The sequence below is a fragment of the Myotis nattereri genome (assembly GCF_964212035.1).
Source record: "Myotis nattereri genome assembly, chromosome: 9".
Lineage (NCBI taxonomy): Eukaryota > Metazoa > Chordata > Mammalia > Chiroptera > Vespertilionidae > Myotis > Myotis nattereri.
The window spans coordinates 54,088,756-54,106,809 of NC_138084.1; the positions used below are offsets into that span (position 1 = coordinate 54,088,756).

General features: G+C 34.4%; 1 protein-coding gene across 3 annotated transcripts in view; it reads right to left on the bottom strand.

Annotated features, from left to right (window-relative positions):
* PICALM (phosphatidylinositol binding clathrin assembly protein) overlaps positions 1 to 18,054 on the bottom strand; it is a 110,695-nt gene that overhangs the window by 32,331 nt on the left and 60,310 nt on the right. For 2 of the 3 annotated variants that reach the window (XM_081100127.1, XM_081100126.1), the window contains exons 9-13: positions 13,073 to 13,158; positions 10,677 to 10,800; positions 10,270 to 10,406; positions 7,841 to 7,944; positions 2,007 to 2,132 (exon numbers count right to left, since the gene is read on the bottom strand). In XM_081100127.1, coding sequence (XP_080956253.1) covers positions 2,007 to 2,132; positions 7,841 to 7,944; positions 10,270 to 10,406; positions 10,677 to 10,800; positions 13,073 to 13,158 — 577 coding nt within the window. Of the gene's footprint in view, positions 1 to 2,006; positions 2,154 to 7,840; positions 7,945 to 10,269; positions 10,407 to 10,676; positions 10,801 to 13,072; positions 13,159 to 18,054 lie in introns of all 3 variants that reach the window. The other variant, XM_081100128.1, reaches the window with a different exon arrangement.

An 18,054-nucleotide genomic window follows, 5' to 3' on the forward strand; every position in this document is an offset into this window, starting at 1 on the left:
TCCATAAAATGGTAATAACATTCCCTTACCAGTATGAGAGTTGAGAGCTAGGCCAAATATTCTCTTGAGGTCTTTGAAAACTCTGAATTCACCAACTTTATGATTGTTATTTTTAAACTAGAGGCCCGGTGCATGAAATTCATGCACTTGGGGGCAAGGGATCCCTCTGCCCGACAGCTTAGGCCCGCTCCATGTGGGGAGCGGGCCTAAGCTGGCAGTTGGACATCCTTAATGCTGCAGCACAGGCGAAAGAGGCTCCTGCCACCGCCGCTGCGCTCGCCAGCCATGAGCCTGGCATCTGGCACACTGACCACCAGGGGGCAGCTCCTGTGTTGAGCATCTGCCCCATGGTGGTCAGTGCATGTCATAGCAACCAGTTGTTCCGCCATTTGGTCGATTTCATATTAGCCTTTTATTATATAGGATAGGATGTACCTACTAATCTTGGACTATATGGCCATCACCTTACTAATCTGCTTTGCTTTCTAGTCTTCCTCTTATGTCAATCCACAGGCCTCAAACTTGTTACAGACTTTCCTTGAAGAGCCAAAATAATAACTAAGTAACACTTTAACAATGGCTTTTATTTATTTTTTTATTCTGCTTCTGTTTAAATGTGAAATAGCCAGGACCTTTAACTTAAGGCTACTTCCCTCCATTTTGTCCCTCTTCGGTGCAAGCAGATGTTACAGTCTGAAGCCCATGCACTGTTCTAACCTAAAATATGAAACTAGCACATGGCCCCAAAGCAAAGACATATTTGTTTTATATCTCAAATTAAGAAAACTGACTAAAAAGACACAAACAGCCACATTTACTAAACATATACTTGTTCATACATAGTAAACAGAGAAAATATAAACTTGTAAGAAAAAAATAAAATAAAAATACTACAAAGATAATTCTAGTAACCCCTATTATCAAGCAAATAAGGTACTCCATTTGACAAATTTTCTGAAGAATAACAAAATGTGAAATTTAGTTTCAACCACTTTTTATATAATTTTTAATGCATTACAGTGACACAAAGGAATTACTGCAATCAATAATTATGGGTTGGAGTTATCTGACTATATATAACCACAGCATCTGCATTGGAACATTCTCAATTCCCCAACTATTGCTTTCTAGTCACCTTCCTTCCTCCCTCTCTTTCAGATATATCTAACAAAGTATTCAGAGTGTAGGTACATAGATGACTTTCCGCATGTTGCTTTAATCAAAAATTTAAATTGGTGTCACCTTAAGCTATTTTGTTGAAGTGTATAAAAGCAGTTTCACCAACTTTTAAGGCAGAATTAGCATCTTTTTAGCAGGATTCAAAAACATTTTGGTTTTGTATATACTTAAAAACTTACTCTTCTTGTACAATTTTGGTGTGAAATTTTGACTTTTAATGGATTTTCATACTGCAATTAAAGGTCACTCAGTCAATTGCTTTACAGTCTCCGCTTTTCATTTATCTCAAGGCTAACAATAAAATGAGACACTTAAAGGCATGCATAGATTTTCGACAATTTAAAATTGTACTATTCACAGTTCAAAAAGGGGGGGAGGAAGACTAAGACAGCTCCTAATATAACAAGCCTATCTCCCAAGTACAGAGGAAAAATCTAAGCACACATGAACATGTATGTAAGCTTAAGAGATATTACTCTTCAAACAGCTCTCCAAATAACCAACTCTCTAAACTAATACTAATAGACAGGATGCAGCGTGTGATGCTAGACAGCCTGAGTATTGCAACATAAGAGAGAACAAAACACTTTAAAAAGTCTAACTTTAAAGGAACTTTTCCTTCCTAAAAACTTGCATTAAATAAAATCAAGAATACTAGTATCAATTTAAAAACCTCACTCCATTATAGCTATTGTTATTTTCAAATATGGTATTAAAATTCAGAGTAATTATTGCAATGCTTTAAAAAATACTTAATGGATAGGTTAAAAAAAAAAAAAAAGGCAGTATAAACATTAACTGGAAAGAAAGGTTAAATGGTACTTTACCAACAAACATTTCATGAGTAGGTGTCCTAGTAGTAAAAGTGGGTACATCTGCAGGAATGGGAAGGTAAACATCACCACTACTTGTGATGAAAGGATTTAAGTTTGGAATGGCATCATCAACAGCATCTACAGTAGCAGAGAAAGGATCTGTGTAGTCCAAGTGCATTACAACAAAATGAAGAAAGGAAGTAAATTAATTAGTATTGTAATTAGTCAAAAGATGCAAAGTGAAAAGTAGTGGCTATATTACTGCTTATTAACCTTACATGCAAAAACACCTAATCACCAAGGAAGAACTGCATTTTAACATATTTTAAATTGAATCCTCAGAAAAAAAAAACAACCCCAAAACATTTATGTGTCCATTAATAGTAGCAAATTAAGAATAGATCTGCTTTCCAGCATTAGGAAGCCACCATCAGGTAGTTAAAAAGGAATAATAAACAAAATGCTTCTGTAAAATGGCCATCCATCTTACATCATGTTCCCCACTCTAGGTGGGACATGTATTGACTGGTGGCAAAGCTATGTTTACTCAAAAAATTAATAACTCTTGTATAAGTTAGAGGTAGGAAATAAGAAAATAAAGATGAAGAAAAGATCCAATGATGGGGAAAAGGATTTTAAGAAAATTAGAAACAGAGGCTAAAGACTGGCCATTTAGTAGACTGTGAACAGCTTTGAAGGCCAAGCTAAGAGTTTTCAAGATTTGGCTTTAAAAACAAAGAAAGGTATTGTTATTTGTTATTGAAGAAATAACAAAGGTATTGCTCCCTACTAGAATATTAGTGTATATATACTATTATCAAATTCTATATGTAAAGTTGTTTTAGAATCAGGTATTTACTATACCTATATCTTACTCAAAATAATCATCATTCTAATGATAGAAAGCCATTTATCCTACCTTAAGTAAACAGAGTGAGGAAAAAACAAAGAATAGCAAAAATATAGTATCATAACTTTTTCTATTACAACACAATAAAAAAATGAGAAGACAACAACCTGTCGTCTATTCTAGTTTGTGACCCTCAATGAAAAAGACTGTGGTACCTAAAGAGTATCAAGCACTGTATTTTATTGTAAGGCTGTATGATGGAACAAGAAGGCAGCAATGGCCTAAGACCTGCTCATTCACTATGATATATGCATACTTTCCTTAAAGTCAATAAATTCAAGGCACGTGCTCCACAAACCCCACAACTGTTTACAAAAGAAAAATATAAAGAAAATGTTGAAGTCATTGGCTTACATGTCATAAATCTTTTAAAAAGTTTTAAATTTTTGTATCATTTAAGGACCTTTCTAGGAATTATGCATTAATATGGAACATCAATTCACAACCAAAAGTCAAGTCCTTACAAAGGTATCAAAATTCACTGATGTACTACTATTCAAACTCAGATGAATCATGTTAACATATTTCCCATATTAAGTTTGGAATGGCATCATCAATAGCATCTACAGTAGCAGAGAAAGGATACATGGAATAATGAGGGAAAAGATTCAGAAAAAATAATTCAGAAATAAAAGGTAGAAAATAGATATGTTGTATTTTTTGTACTAAAATAAAAATGTAATGATGACTTCTCTAACTCCTTGTAAGAAGCCCATTTAAATTTAGAGTTGATTGGTTCAGTTGACTGTGCTATTTTTAAACATGCACTTTTTATATTACATTATACTTTGTTGAACAATAAGCAACAAAGAACCTCTCTAGATTTCTATGCAAAAAAAGCCATGAGAGAAGTCATTCAAAAAAAGAACACACAATTTTAGAACAGATCCACCTGTTTATGAGAAAAAACATGTTCGGGAAAGGTCACTATTAGTTATCGGCTATTCTACTGATTGATAGTGTTTTGCCTAAGCACATAATATCAATCATTTTCTATTATACAAAACATTCTCAAGAAGAATATGCAGATATGTGTAAGTGCATCTGTATTTAGGTAAATGAGACAATTAGAAAAACCAGTTCTTATCTACTTTACAAAACACGACAGGTACTCTATATGATGTTAATGAATGGAAAGACACTATAATACAAATAATAAAAACATTCATTAAAACAAAACAAAAAATCATGTTCCAGCTAATTTCCAACTTAAATTTTATTCACTAGACTGGCAACTTTACTCTAAGTTCTTTAAACATTTTAAAAATGAATTTTCCATTATTTTTAATCATTATTTATTTGGAAGTTTAATTTTGTTTATACTAGAGTCATAGAAAAATAATCCCCCTAAAAAAAGATTAAAATAGAACCTGTCCAGTCATATTATAGTCTTGAGATTCTAAATACTCTTTATACACAGAAAGTTTAATTTTTTTCATAACATGTTGTTTCATGCTAGTTGGGACTTAAAGCAAATTAAACTTCAGAATGGTAATTTTGCCTGAAGTAAATTTAGAAATCTTGCTTAAAACCTACAAAGTGTACTGAGTTGATAATATTGTATATTTTTTCTGTTGTAATTCAAGTTTTCTTAGTGATGAAAACGTAAATCTTCTTAGATATTAGTATTCAATACCAAGTGCTTATTTAGCCTCCAGAACATTTCTTTAAAAATCAAAGGCTCATTAATAATGCAATGAGAGGAACAGGAAAGCTTGTGTTCTCTCTCTTTTCAGTGGAATCTTAAATGCCTTTCACATAAGCATAGAACCCTTACTTCCCTTTAACTCTGTATCACTAACTTATCTGTAATTGGGAATATACATCATGTCTGTGGTGTTTATGGTAAGAATAAGAACTAAATTAAATACCAAATCTATTAACACCCATTTTTAGCAAATGAAAAGAGAAGCACAGAATGAGATTTTAGAATCAAAAATAACTATCTTTGTTTTGTCACATTATAAAAGCAAAACAATGCAAAATGTTACATATTTCAAATTTTCAATGGTTAATTTCAAAAATCTTTTAAAGATTTACCATCATGATGAAAGCTTTTTATATATGACTTATTTATTAATTTATCTCAGTCTAACTTTAGTTTTAATAATAAAGTAAAAAATCGTAATCTGAATGGCATGGAGATGAACAATATTCTAAGTCAGGAAGCATTCAAAATTTTTGTTTAAAATACTCTTATTAAACTACCAATATGCATAAGTAAAAACTCTGAAATTATCACCAACTCAGAAGCCAAATATCTTTATATGAAAGTCAAGACAAGATTTAAGTCTTCTTAAGTTGAGTTCATAGTAAAGATCATCATCTTTTCCTCATATGTAATAATTAGCTTTTCTGCTTCTGTACTTGCTCCCACTGTACTTAATTTACATATTTTTTAACATTTTTAACAGTCTCACTTGTACACAGCAAACCTAATGTTAATATATGGGGAAAATTATGATGGAAATAGTACATAGGGCAAAATAAACAAAAACGGGAAAAAACATAATTAAATGTATTTCAACATATTCTATTCACAAATAGATGGCTATGGATATCCTATATAATAAAAGCCTAATATGCTAAGTGTCTGGTCGTCTGTTCAACCAATCAAAGCGCAATATGCTAATGATATGCTAAGGGCACTCAACCACTTGCTATGTATGACCTGCACTGACTACCAGGGGCCAGACAAACAGTTGACCAGTCCCTACCTATGATGTGCACTGACCACTGGGGGCAGACGCTCCGACTGGTAGATTAGCTTGCTGCTGGGGTCTGGCTGATCAGGACTGAGGTAGGGCTGGTCACGCCCTGGAGCCCTCCTACAGTCCCTCCCCGGCTGGCCAACCTCCCGCATCTCACCTGGTCCCAATCGCACACTGATGGGGTCCCTCGGCCTGACCTGCACCCTCTTGCAATCCAGGACCCCTCGGGATGTCAGAGAGCCGGTTTCAGCCTGATCCCACAGGCCAGGCCGAGGGACCCCACTGGTGTATAAATCTGTGCACCAGGCCTCTAGTTTCCTATAACAGGACGTGGAATAATTCTTACAGGCTGAAATTAGTTAAAATTATTTTCCTACAGCAACAGTTTATTTGCCTTCACATATGAGCTCAAAATAATTTCAAGCAAAATTTTAACTTGTCATTGTTAGAATTAATTGTATATGGTGTCCAGACAAAATAATTTCCGAATTAAGTTTTTTTGAAATGTTATATTAATTTTCATTAGCCTTCTGTAAAATTTTTCACCTATTGAGAAAGACAACGTCTCAGAAAACTTCTCTTTTTTTTCTTTTTTTAACGGGAAGCAAGCTGAAATTGCTTAAACAGCCATGCTATTTCTGCTACCCTTTTCTAAGGCAATTTATAATGAGCAAAATATAAGCACGTAAGTTGTGGCAGATTAAAAATCCTAAAACTAGGACTAATTAGAATCTTAAGAAACTCCTTTCGTAATCTGAATTAGCTGTCTACAGTTCATTTAGCTAAATCTAAAATATTTATTGACTTTAAACTAGCTTATAATTTTTAGAAACTACTACTCCTAGATCTCAAGATTTAGCTAACTTTAACTTGCCTTCAGAAACCACTATTTTTTAATTAAGTTATGGCCCACAAAATGAGTCTAAAAATTTAATGTTTTAGTGTTTCACTACTCCTGTTGTTCCCTGACCAATATTTTGAACCAGAAATAACCCAGTCTAGAAATAAAGAAAATGCCATTCAACAAATATTTATAAAGCACCTATTATAAATCAGATATTAGGGGTACAGCACTGAAAAAAAATATTTGAAAACATCTACCTTTATATAGATTATGTTCTATTATACAAAAGAGAGCCTTAAGAAATAATTATAAAAAACACAAAACATAAAAGTTCTTAAAACTCAAATTATTAAAATAAAGATGAAAAAAGTCTAATTCATGTCATAAAAACTCACTATGTTCTTTATCTTTGATATGAGAGAGCCAATCAATTCAGATTTTACATATGAGCCACATATAAATTTTAAAGTAAGTTTGCCATTCTCCATAGTTCCCTAGACCAGCAGTTGCCAGCTAGTGGTCCATGGACCATTAATGTGGTCCGTGAGGTCTAAAAGGTTGGCGACCGCTGCCCTAGACAGTGCCCTTTCTCAGAATATCTCCTTTCCCTCCCAAATATTTTTTGAGTATTTGTAAAATAATACTTACACATATACAAACAAAGAGAAGGATCAAAACCTACCAAAGGAAATGATTTGAAAGTATACTAAATGTCTAAGCAAAACTGCTTAAAATCTGACATGGACTAGGCTCACTCCTTTAAAGATGCCACAGTCATGGTCATGATATAGTCATCAAAGAACTACTACAAGGTAGCAAAACATTCCTGTTGGTACTAGGAGGAAAATCTTTGAATACCAAAATCGTACAGGTCTGAATTAAATCAATATTTTAAGTACAAGTAGTATATAAAGTTTGTCATGACATTCCTGGTCAGAACATAGTTCATTCATTGCCTGATAACACCATCTGAGTTTTATTTGAACTTTATCATATACTTGCACAAGATGAGTTTTTTCCCCCTTCAAGTAAATTTTTTTCTATACCAAAAGTAAAATGACTATTACACATTTTCTGATTATGGAGTATAAAGTCAACAATGAAAGAGTAATTTTATACTTAAACATACACCTGGTCCTTCCTCTTCATCTTCATTAAACCTCATTTCATAATTTAATTGAACATGAATTCTAAAATTACATTTATAATTAAAAAACATGTCTGCAAAGGGCAAACTGACTTCATTGCCATTTTCTTATTTTTTTAAGTTCTCATGTGTCAAGTATAATCTAAACTATACAAATAAGTAAAATACCACAGAACAGGGATAGGGAGGGAAGATGCCTGTACAATATATTAAGTAGAGTTCATTAATGCTTACCTCCCCATGTACTTGCTACCTGAGAAGAAGCTGACATAGAAAGTCCAGGTGGGTGAAAAGTTGGCTGCTGCAAATCAAGCAAATCATTTGGTAGCTTCGATGAGCTAGGAAGATATTTTGAAAAGATGATTTATTAGGTAAATTTTGCCACATTAGTCACTTCCTTTTCCCAAGTAAGAACATTACAAAGAAAACTGAGGGAAAGCCTCAATAATGTAAATCTCAAAAGGAGGAACAGTTTCAGTAAGATAACAACGGCACATCCCTCACACAACAGCATTATTTCTAAGAAGGCCTAGAAAAATATTCAAGTACCCAAATCTTCTTTGCATAGGATTCAAGTAATAATAATCCTTCAGGAAAAGATCAATAACTTCCCCAGTAAAATAACTGATTTCCTTATTGAAATGAACCTAAGTGACATGATTCAAAATATGAAACATCATGGTAATTTTAATTTTTTTAAAAGTTGTGTTTTTTTTCTTTTAACCTTTAAAGAATTTCAATTGCATTTGCAGTATCAAAAAGCCTACACAAAGTAAAATATCTATTAACCTCACCTCTACTGCTTCATACTCCAAACATGTCAATAATTCAGGGAAAAATTATACATGCATCTATGCTATAAACTTATAACAGAGCCATCCATTACACAACTCCAGAGAGGAATGCTTATATATTTTTTATCACAAGACTTTTATGTAATTAAGGAATAACAACTCAAAAAACAACCCTAGGATTTCCATGAACTGAAGCATTAAGTGTACCACAGCTTAGATCACTTTTAACTTACACTTAAAACTGTTTTAAAGAAATGTCTTTTGGATATAAAAAATAGTTTTATACATTGGTAAGTTAAAAGTACAAATACATTTAGAATATATAATAAGCATTCTGTAATAGGCTGTAAGATTTGTCCTCAATTACTATAAAAAAGGTGAAAACTTCTGAGTAAATTAAGTGAAATAAAACATAGTCAAATTAGATGAAAAAATATTTTTCATCCTCAAACATTCAACATTCTTTTCCACTCATTTCCCCTAAAACAGACTTCTTTTCAAGTGCCCAAGTGGAAAATTTAATACTTAATGGGATCGATGTCATTTTATTAGGAATTAAGGAAAATGGCATACAAAAACAAAACAAAAAATAAAGCTGAAAGAAAAACACATAACTAAATTCACAGCTGAGACTTTAGGGAGCTAAACGTGTAAATCTGGGAACCTGTTGAAAATGAAAACTCTTGGTCCTCATCCGACACCAACAAATCAGAAACTCAGGGTGAGACTAAGAAATCTGTGGTTTAATTAATCCTCCAGGTGATTCTGATGCTTACTTAATATTGAGAAACTGACCTATACCAAACCGTACATTATCTTATTAGGAAACTGAGGTTTAAAAAAAAAAAAAAAAAGGAACTCTTGCCTTTTGCAACAGCATGGATGGAACTGGAGAGCATTATGCTAAGTGAAATAAGCCAGTCAGAGAAAGATAAATACCACATGATCTCACTCATTTGTGGAATATAGAGAACAACATAGACTGATGAAAAGGGACAGACCCAAAGACTGAGAAACAGCGATCAGGCTATCAATCCCCAGAAGGAAAGTAGGGGAGGGCGGGGGTAAGGGGAAGAGATCAATAGAAGGACTTGTATACATGTATATAAGCCAAACCAATGGACATGGACAACGGGGGGATGGGAGCATGAGTTTGTGTGTGTGGGGGGGAGGTTGGGGGTTAAGGGGGGGGATGAGGACACATTTGTAATACCTTAACTAATAATAAAAAAAAAAAAAAAAAAAAAGAAATAACAGAGCCAGGATTCAAACCACAATCTGACTTTCACTCTTCTATTTTAAACCACTATGAAGTAAAAGACAGAACAGATTTGAAAAAGCCAATTATTCTAATTTGCCTGGAAATATTAAGTAGCTTAAATTAAGTAACAAGATTATTCATGTTCATCTGGTAGGCTTCAATAGGCAACTAAACTATTACTATACTCCAGATTACTGAGTTTAACACCAAGGAATGGATATGAAAAAGACATTTAATACCCAATGAAAGGATATTTTGAAATACATCTCTCTCTTACACACACATCTCCAAGAGTTATAAGGGGTCTTGAACCATTAGACACCTCATAAATGTGTTTGTAAACAATGACATGTTTGCCAAGAGATAATCTACTCTATTCCAATTATTATAAATTTATAATTTAGCTATCTTGCATTTCCTAAATAGGCAAAATACAAACTCATATCACTTTATATTTAGTTATTATACCTATACTACCACTTATCAGCACCTCCTTTGTATGAATTTATGATTACAAATGTTAAATTAAACTGAAAAGCTCTGCATAATTTCTATTAGAAGTCTTTAAACCTAAGTATTCAATAGAAATCTTTACCCTGTCCACTTACCTGTTAGAAGAACTAGGGGTAGAAAACAGGTCAATGACTGGTACAGTCATTATACCCCCTGCTGAGGTGGACACAGGAGAGGCTGCAGTTGTTAAAGAGGTATGAGGTTTCTTTGCAAGTTCTTTTAGGCGCTGTTCCTGTTGAGAAAGGTAACGACCATAAGGAATCCAGAAGCAGATTTGTTTGTATGTCCTCTAAACAAAAGTCTTTTCTAATTTTGTTCTGACAGCAGAAAGGTATTCTGTTTATTAAGTCATCCAATTTCAGGACAAAAAATTAGAATAGGTACTGAGTTTTACCTCATATGGACAACTATATATTAAATACTATTAGTTTCTATACAGATCCTAATTATTTTATGAACACCTGTATTTGTTTTTCCAAATAAAAAGAATGCACACACCTACCTTTAAAGCTTTTAAACGAGCCTGTTCTTCCTCTAATGCTGCCTGCTTTTCCCTTTCATCCACTTTGGTAAGAGACAAGCCAGTACTTGCCAGGGAAGAGACTGCGTTAGAAAGTGTCGTCGCCCTATAATAATTGGACAAAGGTAATTTGGCTTTCTGCCCAACATTTCACATTACAACCTGGTTATAAAATGATCTGGCAACCAAGAGGCACTATAATTATGAACTTCTGAAGTCAAAACCAGTACTTCATATGAAATATTCTACCCAGTAACCTAGAGAAGTATTAGCAGTTAGATGATTTACACACACATTCACACTTTTTGTCATTGTTATTGTTGTTAATCCTCACCAGAGGATATTTTTTCCACTGATTTTTAGAGAGAGTGAGAGGGAGGGTAGGGGAAAGAGATATAGAGAAACAATGTGAGAGAGACAGGCACACATGTCCCGACCACGGCCAGGGAAGGAACCTGCAACCCAGGCACAAGCCATTGATTGGGAATAGAACCTGCAATCCTTTGGTGCATGACCTGGTGCTCTAACCACTGATCACACTGGCTAGGGCCACATATTCACTCTTTTTAAAGTAAGAGTTGGATTTTGGACAGGGTTCTCAATAACTGTGAGACATTGCAGACTGATGAAAATATAGTATTCCAAGCCCGAAGGAAGGGAACCTATACAATTAGTAAAGAGCTCACATACTCTTGAGAAAACCCAGATGAATAAAAAATACTGAGTTTCTCACAGGAAATAACTCCGATAATTTATAGCCTGGGTTTTTGCAGTGCTACTACAGGAACAGTAAAACATGAGTACCAGTGATAATGTGTCTAGGTATGTTTCCTTCATAATACCCAAAGATGTAGCTCCCAGAGGACCACAGGATACCTCAAAGGAAGGTCAATTTCATTCCAGTCACCAGTCCATCTGGCACCTACTTTATCTGCTACACTTTTAAATTACAATTTCCTTTTCAAGCATATTAGTCATGCACAATGCATCATCTCTCACTAGCAGATTCTCAGTAAGCTGCTTCCTTTCCCTTATATCAACACCTTACCAATACCATAAACCCCAACATTAAATTCCCAAATGTTAATTCTAGATAAAATAAACCCATGTGGCAAAGAATGCTAACCTGAAGAACTACTCTTCTCTAATGACCTTTATTCATTTTCATTCTATCCCAAACCAAGCATCATTAATTTCTAAAGCACAAAAGTGGCAAAAATATTTAAATTTTATGTAAAATTAATTTAATAAAGGAGCGAGTAATATACTTGTCACAGAAATGCAAGAAACCCAACAAATTTTTTTAATCCTCACTTGAAGATATGTTTTTATTGATTTTATTAGAGAGAGAGAAACATCAATGTAAGAGAGAAACATCAATTGGTTGCCTCTCACACATGTCCTGACCAGAGATCAAACCCACAATCTTTTTTGGTGTACTCTCCAACCAACTAAGCCCCAGACAAGGCAGGAAACCCAACAAATTTACAGTCTCCTTGGCTTTATTTTTCATTACTTTCTCAAATCTCTGGGCCTTATAATTTGGGCTTATACGTCTAAAAGCCTACTAGAAAATTCAGAGAGCATATTTAGAATTAAAAACTATTAAAATTCAGTAACAATATTTTCCTTACAAATTACTTAAATTTTGTTGCTAAAAACACCAAATTCTGAAACAATAAAAAAGTCTAAAAAGAAGGTTCTCATTGAATTTCATACAAAATTTTTTCTTATTGTTAAAAAGAAATCTTTGTAAGAATACATGAACATTACTTCAATCACTACCCAACACAGAAATCATGTTACAAGACTGATGTAAGATGGTCTGTGTTACTTTCAATTTCCTAAGTTAATTGGTCTTTGTCTTGGAAATCAGCCTAACAGACTGATTAAAATATAGTATGTCAATAATTAACCCTGTGAACTGACATTAGAGAAAGATGATAAAATCTGATGTCAGACATCCTAGGTTTGAGGCCCAGAGTTACTACTAGCATAGTTCACAGGGCTATTGTGAGGTTTAATCAAATTTGTAAAAAAGGCAATTTATAATTATAAAACATCATACAAATCAATGCGTTATCATCTTTAAGAGAACTCTTCACACTATGAACACAATTCTACACCAAGTAGTCACTGTCATCACCTTAACAGATGCTAACATTTATTGAAGATCAGGAACTATTCTAAGAATTTACATGTATTAACTCATTTTAACTCTTCACAGCAATTCTATGAGGCTGATACTACTGTTAAACCAATTTTATAAGTTATTAAATCAAGATACAGAGACATTAAATAACTTAGAATTTGAGCTGGATTCATCGACTCTCTCAGAAACATCACTCCTGCTCTTTGCCCTCTGAAGAATAATGTACCTGCTTGCAGCTGTAGAATCTTTGATTTTCTTTCCTTCCAAGGAAGCTAAATGTTGTTCCAAAGCATCAAGAAGACTACTGGGGGCCTGAAATTATAGAAATAAGACTTTCATGATGATCAGGCCATTGATCAAAATAAATCAAGTATCATCTGACATAGGAGGGAAACAAAAATAATGAACTAATTAACAATGGAATTTTAACTACCTAAGAATGACACTATTATTATTGTTATACTAGAGGCCCGATGCACAAAATTCATGCAAGGGGCTCGGTTCTCACAGCTGCAGCGGCTTGCCTTGGCCCTCGCATCCCCGGCTTCAGTCGGGAAGGTTGTCCAGACGATTGTTCAGCTGTCTGGTCCAATTAGCACATAATGCTTTTATTATTATAGACTAGAGGCCCGATGCACAAAAATTGTACAAGAGTAGGCCTTCCTTCCCCCGGCTGCTGACACCGACTTCCCTCTGGCACCCGGGACCTGGGCTTCCCTTGCAGACCCAGTCATCTGGAAGGACATCTGGTCTAATTAGCATATTACACTTTTATTATTATAGATAAGAATGACCTAGTAATTAACACCCCTAGTAAAGGGTATTAATAAACATAATACAAAATATGAAAACTAAGATTATGTAAACATTTAAGAGGACCCTTAAATTTTTAAAATATTTAACTTATTAAAAGAGAACCATACTCCTAAAAGCTAGACACACTGTTGAGCATGTTCTTGGTACTTAATAAGTACTTTCTGATTAATTTCTGAATAATGATTGATAAATGAAACTGAAGACTAACATCAAAGAAATAAAAATTAAAATCACAATGAAATACAACTTTTACCAACTAGAATGCCTGAAGTTAAATGGACTAGCAATATCAAATATTGGTGCATCTCCCATATAATGCTGGTAGAAGTATATCCACCATGAAAAATGATCTGGATGTTTTTTATAAAGTCAAATATACATCCACCTTAATTACCCAATTCCATTCCTAATTATTCACCCAAAACAGATACAAAAGTGTTTCTCCTCAAGAAAAGACTTGTTCAAGAATGATTTAAGCAGCTTTATTTATAAATAGTAAAAAACTGTAAATAATCCAAAAGTCCATCATTTAGAAAATGCATAAACAAAATTGTGGTAAATATGCAGCAATAAAGAATAATTTAATGGTACTTTCAATGACATGGACAGATCTCAAAACACAATGATGAACAAAAGAAGCCAGACACAGGAATAAATACTTGCATGATTCCATTTATATTAAATTCAAGATCTGATAAAATTACATTATTAGAAATCTAAATAGTGGTTTGCAGAGAGTAACTGGAAAGGCACACAAGAATTGAGGTGATAGAATTTATTTTTATCAAATGTTTATATTTATCAAACCTCACTGATATATTGACCTCAATTTTTTTTTTTAAAAAAAAACTAGCTTTTAAACTCTCAGGCTCTATGGCAAATCTCAACTTAATATAAAGAGTTAATCACTTTCAAACGGGCAACTTTTCAATGATCTGAGAAAAAACTATTACTAAGTGAAGCAAATGCATCGGTGGCATTTAATTACCCTAAATACTGAGATAAAGTTTCTGGATAACAGGGATCTAACAATAGCTGTAAGAGGCAAAACTAGCTAATTTCTCTAACAATTATAACTTGAACAATTTCCTTCAGCCTTTATTTGCTATACATATAAAGACCTTAGCACTAAGCAGATACAGTAGAAAATCAACTAAAACCAAAAATATTGTATTGTAACATTGACATCTATGTTGAATTGAGAACACATGTGCAACTCACCCACCCCAACAAAACCTTTGCAGAATCAGCAGGCAAAGCACTATCCCAAGAGTTATTATCAGAGATGATGAGAATGTTGATAACAGTAGTTAAAATTTTAAAAAATCCTATAACACAACAGGCACTGGGCTAGCTACTTTGTATAAATTCACTGCTATGAAGAAGACACAACTAGTATACCCTTTACAAACAAAAGACCTGAATAGTGAAAATTAAGTTATTTATCCAAAAACATGTATCTAATACATAGTGGGAGCCAACATAGAGTCTAAAGCAGCCGTGGGCAAACTACGGCCCGCGGGCCGGATCCGGCCAGTTTGAAATGAATAAAACTACTGAAAAAAAAGACCGTACCCTTTTATGTAATGATGTTTACTTTGAATTTATATTAGTTCACACAAACACTCCATCCATGCTTTTGTTCCAGCCCTCTGGTCCAGTATAAGAACCCATTGTGGCCCTTGAGTCAAAAAGTTTGCCCACCCCTGGTCAAAGCATGTCTGACCTGAAAGCCTAGAAAGCAATTACTATGCTACAGAATCCTAAACTAAAATTGTGGTCATTTAAACTACAGTTAACATTTTTCTGAAAGGTTTAAGCGGAGGCTTACAAATATTAAACTACCAGGTTAAGATAAATAACAACAAACTATTTCCAAAATCCCTTCTACATACATCTTGCTATTTTTTTTTAAAGTAATCTCAAATTTCCATTCCTGTGTATAATAACCACCATTATCTTCCCTGAAGTACAAATAGCTTTGTTTTAGTTCACTTTTGAAAAATTTCTGAATCATTCAGAAATCATCAATTAAGAGGGAGGGAAGGAGGGTCAGGAAGCTGGTGAATCCTACCCAATTTCAATGCCATGGATAAAGTACAGAAATATGACAGTCTGGCCTGGGTCTTATATTTTTATAACAAAAGATAGGTGAAAGTGACTTGACAAATGGCATAACAGGGAATCTGAAACTGCCAAATCAGTTTATATACATACTAGTGGCCCGGTGCACAAATTCGTGCACATTGAAAGGAAATTAATTAGAAGAAATATTTTAATATTACTATTCGCCCTTTCTCTATAATAGAAGTGTCAACCAAATTCACGATCGACAATGACAGATGGAAACACACGCATGCGATTGGTGCCAGCGAGAGCTTTATATGTACCGTGAATGAGGAAGTCAACTTAGACTTTTATATATCTAGAATAAACTTGCTTAATTAGACTTGCTTTCTGATGTAGCTAAACTTTTTCCAGCCCAGTGAAGCACCCCAACTTCTCTTTCAGGTAATTATCAGCAACACAGCAGTAAATATCAACCGAAGCAGATTATTATTGTAGATCACACAGGGAGAACAAAAGGTAAAGTATTTAACTGCAGCAGTGTTTGACTATGTTCTGCGCAGTGAGAAAACCTGAAGTCATTTTCAAGGTCCACCATTTCTTACTTTTTTTCAGTAGGGTTAAGTTTCTAAGCTTTCTAAATCTCCATTTTACAGATAATGAAAGAAAAATAGGATTCCATCGAGTCTATCTACCAACTCCAGGACTTCTGTGAGGATCAACTGAGATGAAGCACGGGAAAAAGCTTCACAGACATTTGGTTAGTGTGAAATGTTTCCACCTGGCTGTAAAACAAGTCATATTCCTGAGCTGAAGAAACTACAAGGAGGCTAGTTGCTAGGGAGAGGAAGCCGGGTGTTGCTACATTACGTCATTACCCAGCATCCACAGCCACCATTTCTGGGCTGGCCATGGGGTCTCGGTAGCGTCAGCTGTGATTTTGTGGGGTGTTGCTCCAGGGTGGTGGCGGGGCCTGTGTCCCACTTGGGGGAAGCTGAGTGTTGCTTTGTCGGCGCCAGGTCCGCACTGCCATTTCTCTGTAAATGGCCAGTGTGCGTCACAGCAGCTCCTGCATTGAGCGTCTGCCCTCTGATAATCAGTGCACAGCATAGTGACCAGTCGGACGGGTGGAAGGACACTTAGCATATTAGCCTTTTATATAGATAGATAGATAGATAGATAGATAGATAGATAGATAGATATAGATTGTTCTAGCAATGATTTTTCTCACATCTTAGGAATAATGTCAATTTATCTCAAATGCAGAGTGTTTTATTTACATATAACCCATAACTAGATCTATTATGTACTCTTGGCCTGGAAATCAAAGGGATGAAACAGAACAAGTTCGGTACAGAGAAATACAAAAAGACCTTTATTTAAAAGATGTCCCAGAGCAATTTAAAATGAGGTAAAAGAGTCTCTTAAGGAGAGAGGTGATACAAATGTTACAAGGATAGTTTATGCCAGGTACTTTCATTCCTAATATTCAGTAAAAACAAACAAAAACAGTAAAAGTCAGAAAAAAGATCAAAGCAGGTTTAAAGTTTCTTTCCTGTAATTAAAAATATATATATTTATTGATTTCAGAGGGAGGAATGGTGAGGGAGAGAGAGAAACATCAATGATGAGAGAGAATCATGGATCAGCTGCCTCCTGCACGCTACCTCTACTGGGGATCGAGCCTGAACCCTGGGCATATGCCCTGACCAGGAATTAAACATCCTGGTTACCTCCTGGTTCATAGGTCAATGCTCAACCACTGAACCACACTGGCCAGGCCCTAAAATATTTTTTTTATGATGATAAAATCAATGTAATAGCTAACAATGAGTGCTTAAAGCTGTGTTTAGGTATTAACTCATTTAATCGCCCCAACTACCTTATGAAGTGGGTATTACAATATCTCCATTTTAGAGATGATGAAACTGAAGCAAAGAGAGTAACTTCCCCAAATCACAGGCAAGCTAGTGGCACAGCCGGGACTCAAACAGATTATCAAAGCCTGCTCTCTTCTTCCAAATCATGTTTTGAGGTTTATCTCTATTTAATACTCCTACCTGAGACAAATAGCCAAAGCAGAAGGTTTAAAACAGGAAACATAAATCCTGTATAAAATAATTATCTATCTTCAAGTGGGGCAAAGGAAATATCCTTTGAAAACAAACAAACTGGGTGTTTGTCTTATATCCTATCAGAGGAAACAAACTGGGGGGAAAAATTCTCTATCAATAGTGCACATTTTGTTTTAAAAATACCATTCTCTAAGTTCAATTCTTCCTTTTGATAATGACAGGAAAGAGATTAAAAAGAATAAACTAAAAG